General features: G+C 35.3%; 1 protein-coding gene across 1 annotated transcript in view; it reads left to right on the top strand.

Annotated features, from left to right (window-relative positions):
- Window positions 1-106: 106 nt before the first annotated feature.
- The window catches only part of LOC112460897 (poly(A)-specific ribonuclease PARN-like), a 7,248-nt gene continuing 3,035 nt past the window's right edge, over window positions 107-4,319 (top strand). Inside the window, exons 1-10 of the mRNA XM_025025827.1 lie at window positions 107-245; window positions 368-581; window positions 674-952; window positions 1,086-1,368; window positions 1,593-1,714; window positions 2,713-2,939; window positions 3,196-3,265; window positions 3,396-3,451; window positions 3,770-3,856; window positions 3,991-4,183. Of these exons, the coding sequence (XP_024881595.1) occupies window positions 227-245; window positions 368-581; window positions 674-952; window positions 1,086-1,368; window positions 1,593-1,714; window positions 2,713-2,939; window positions 3,196-3,265; window positions 3,396-3,451; window positions 3,770-3,856; window positions 3,991-4,183 (1,550 nt within the window). The 5' untranslated portion in view covers window positions 107-226. The remainder of the gene's footprint in view (window positions 246-367; window positions 582-673; window positions 953-1,085; window positions 1,369-1,592; window positions 1,715-2,712; window positions 2,940-3,195; window positions 3,266-3,395; window positions 3,452-3,769; window positions 3,857-3,990; window positions 4,184-4,319) is intronic.

Below are 4,319 nucleotides of genomic sequence, written 5' to 3'. Positions count from 1 at the left end.
TGTGGTATCTGTAGAGCTCTACAAATACCATAGCGCATGCGCATATGGCTTCTGCATTCTGCTCAAGGCTCCTGCAATTTTATGTGCTTCCACCTTAACACGGGCATGTCTGCTATCTGCTAGGCAGCTCGGCTTCCTTTCTCTCGATCCCACGTCCCACGTCATCAGATCATGCGCGTGCATTAAAACGTTCGCGTTGGTCCGCGTGTACGGCGCGAGGAAAATAATGGAAGTGACGAGCTCGAGTGAGTACGGCTGATTAATTGGTTTATCGATAAATCGTCGACCAAAGTTAACCTCACTGATGAGAACATCGCGATGTTTCCTCATCGCTTTTTTTTTTCGTAATTTAACGTGATCTCGGTAGATTTTCAGGACGTGCTGTGCGAGTTGGAAAACGTCTTAAAGGACGCTACTTTTCTCAGTATTGACGGCGAGTTTACCGGCCTTAATTCGGGTCCGGATGCAGGCCCCTTCGACACACCGGCTCAGTATTATGGCAAGCTACGAGCGGGATCGATGGACTTTCTGCTCGTACAGTTTGGTCTGTCCGTCTTCACGTACAACTCGCAAACGAACAAGTGAGATATTCGTTAATTCGTGAATCAACACTTTCCGAAAATAGCGATGAGAAATTGCAGAAATGGGAGAAATAACGGCTTGTCCGTTCCAGATATTCTCAGCGCTCTTATAACTTCTACGTGTTTCCCAAACCGCTGAATCGCCAGATACCGGACAGCAGGTTTATGTGCCAGGCGTCGTCCATAGCGTTCCTAGCAAATCAAGACTTTGACTTCAACAAGCTGTTCAAGTATGGCATACCGTATCTCAGTGCCAACGAAGAGGAAAAGCTTGTCAAACGCCTGGAGGAAAAACAGAAACTCAAAGAGGAAAACAATCAAGATATAATTCCAATACCAGATAATGACAAGCCTCAAATAGAAGAGATATGGTAATCCTATGTTTTTGCTCACTTTCTTTTAACCTAATAAAATAAAGTTAAGAGAAAAATGTGATTTGTGAGGGAGATTATAAAAATGACTAATTGTATATTAAAGAGAAAATACATGGTACATGAATTTCAGTTCTAGAATAGAGAATTTTCTTGCCTCAGATGCAAAAGAGTTGACGATAGACAGATGTAATGGTTTTATGAGGAGACTGGTATATCAAGAGGCGCGAGTCAGGTGGCCTAATAAAGTGAAAGTTGAAAGTAAAATTGAGAATACCTGGAACTGTCTTTTGGTCCAGAGAGTAGGTACCAAGGAGGAAGAGGAAGAAAGGGAAAATGAGAAACGTGAAAAGGAAAAATTGGAGATTAAACAGGCCGTAGGACTCAGCAACCTGCTGAAAAAGATTGTAGAGTCTGTAAGTACACAGATGGATTCTTAATTATATAAAAAAACTTCGATGAGTGGATATAATGAATTAATGATAAATATAATCTTTTTAATAGTCTTGAAACTCTTTATAAGCAATATTTTTTCATATTTTTTTAAATAAGAAAAAGATGAGATATTGTTTTGCTTTGTATGTTAACCCTTTTTGTTTACCCTTATTAATTGTTTAAATATATTTTAATCTTATTTTAGGAAAAGATAATAGTGGGACATAATATGCTGTTAGATCTGTGTCATATTATACATCAATTTTTTACACCTTTGCCAAGTAACTATTCGGATTTCAAGACTTTGATTCATGGTTTGTTTCCTAGGTAAGGCACAAACATTTTTATATGTATTAGTTTATTGTCTCGGAAACAGTTACAATCACTTCAAACTTTTACTCAAAACTTTTTAACTCTGTAGTCAACCTCTTTAAATACAGAGAGATTCTTGTGACAAGATACTCTCGATGGGTTGCCATCAACATCTGAGAGGTGGCGATTGTGGCGGTCAAACTGACGAATTTTTTATCGCAGTTGAACCCGGATCTTCGGCTCACTAAAACAGTGAAGATTACTCTCCGCCACGATTGCTACACATATATGTATATGTATTTGCGTATATATACAGAGTGTGTCTACACTCAGTACCAAAACTGGCACAGCGACTTTAGTACATGAAAACAAGTCGAAAATATCTAATAAACATATGTCCGAATTTGAATGGAGTTATAGGGTATTGAAGTTACTTTCATAAAAAAAAACATTTGAAATAAATGTTGTTTAATGTTCTTTATTTTGTTTAAAACTTTACAAAAGATGCTTAAAAAATTCCTCCGTCGACTTCAACACACTTTTTAGCACAAATTAATAAATTGTTTCAAACTTTTTGAAAAATATACGTTTGGAGTTTCGCGGATAACATCGGCAGCATTAAGTGTCAGTTACCATAATTGTTCTGAATTGTGGAGGAATTTTTTAGCACCTTTCGTAAAGCTTTAAACAGAATAAAGAACATTAAATAATGTTTACTTCAATTTATGTTTTCTTACAAAAGCAACTTCAGTACCTACTGTATAACTCCGAAACCGTTCGAATTCGGACATACATATTTTTATTAGACATTTTCGACTTATTTTTATATGCTAAAGTCGCTGTGTCAGTTTTGGCACTGACAATGAGTGCAGGGACACCCTGTATATATTAAATTAAGAATTTTAATTTTGAATATTACACACTTGCTACAGCATAATATAGTCTCTATGTATAATATCTAGAAGTAAGAACTGTTGCAAAAATTTATCGTTTTTTTTTTTTTTTTATTTAAGTTTATTGGATACAAAAGTCATCTGTCAATCGCAGCAATTTAAAGAGCTTGTGTCGTCGTCGAATTTGAACATATTATTAGAAATTGTGAGCAAGCCTCCTTTTTCCATTCCCGATATCGAGCCTGTTGAGGGACGCAGTTATTCGATATCAACAGAAAAATCACACGAGGCAGGATATGACGCGTACATCACTGGATTATGCTTCATTGCATTGTCCAATTATCTTGGTCAGTAATATATTGGGTATAAATATCACAATGCCGGATAATACCTTTGTCAATGTTGTTATTCACTTTTGTAAGCAATTGATTGTTTTAAATATGAGAAAAACATTTTGTAGATCAGATGATGTATGTTTCTCATTTATATTTATTTATATTTCATATATTAATCAATTACATACATCAATGGATAAACTGAATTAGTTCAATAATTAATTTTATTTTAAAACATTCGTCAATAAATACATGTTGTTTATTTCAGGCATATTGCAAAACTCCGAAAATGCTACGGTGTTACCGAATTCACCGTTGCTTAATCCTTTTCTTAACAAGTGAGTATGTTTTTGTCAGTAGTATCAAGTAATATCTTACACTTTTACCTATATAAAGCTTATAATTACTCTTATTTATTTAATTATATTTATTTTCCTCTTTATTTATAATTTTTTTTTCTTTATACAGACTTCCTATAGCAAGACTGAAAGATTTTCCATACGTAAACTTGGTAGGAAAAGATCGTAAGTATATTTATATAGTGTCACTAAAGAGTGGTATCGCAATATCACTGTATTAGTGTTATTTTTAAATTTTATTATTTTATTATATAATATTAATAAAATTATTTTATAAGTGAGAGATAGAAAGAATCAAGAGACACGGTAGTGTCTCGCGCCAAGTACACGCGGAGCGAGACCGACCGTGACTCTTTTACGCGACGCGACGTTTTGCGAGATGTTGAGATCTCAGTGAACGGATCAAGTTCTAAGTAGGCTTGATCGATTAGAGATACATCACCTCGTTTAATATGTCTTTTTCTTTTCATATATTTTTTTTAGCAAATCCTAGCAGAGAGCACGTATTTTACATAACATTCCCCAAAGAATGGAAACACGCGGATATAAGTCAACTCTTTAGCCCATTTGGTGAGTATTAAATTATATATAAAATAGTACAAAATGAATGATAACGTTCTTTTTTATATAAATGAGATTAGAATTGACATAAAAGATATATGTGAAGAGATATAATAAATCCCTCTATCTCTTTTCGTTTACAGGAGGTGGATATGTTTCATGGTTATCTGATACATCCGCGTATATAGGCTTATATCGTCGCGATCAGGCTAGCGCTGTGATGGCGAACTTGTCCAAGGGAACTGTTTGCAAAATACAAAAATATGCCCAGCATCAAGCCACCTTGCAGGCCGATGTCTCTTCTGAGGACCGCAAACGAAAGTTGTCATCATCCGAGTAAGTTATACATCATGCATGGATTCTGTTGTGACATTTTGCACGATCAATTCAACTTACTGGTCACTTCCCCAAATATTATAGCGAATTCAATTGGATGCACTCAGTGCGCACTGGTACATATTAAAGCCGTTAT

The sequence above is a fragment of the Temnothorax curvispinosus genome, unplaced genomic scaffold, assembly GCF_003070985.1.
Source record: "Temnothorax curvispinosus isolate PA1 unplaced genomic scaffold, ASM307098v1 QBEX01010922.1, whole genome shotgun sequence".
NCBI classification, from domain to species: Eukaryota; Metazoa; Arthropoda; class Insecta; order Hymenoptera; family Formicidae; genus Temnothorax; species Temnothorax curvispinosus.
The sequence above is the reverse complement of the archived record's forward strand: the minus strand, read 5'-3'. Positions and strand labels throughout refer to the sequence as shown.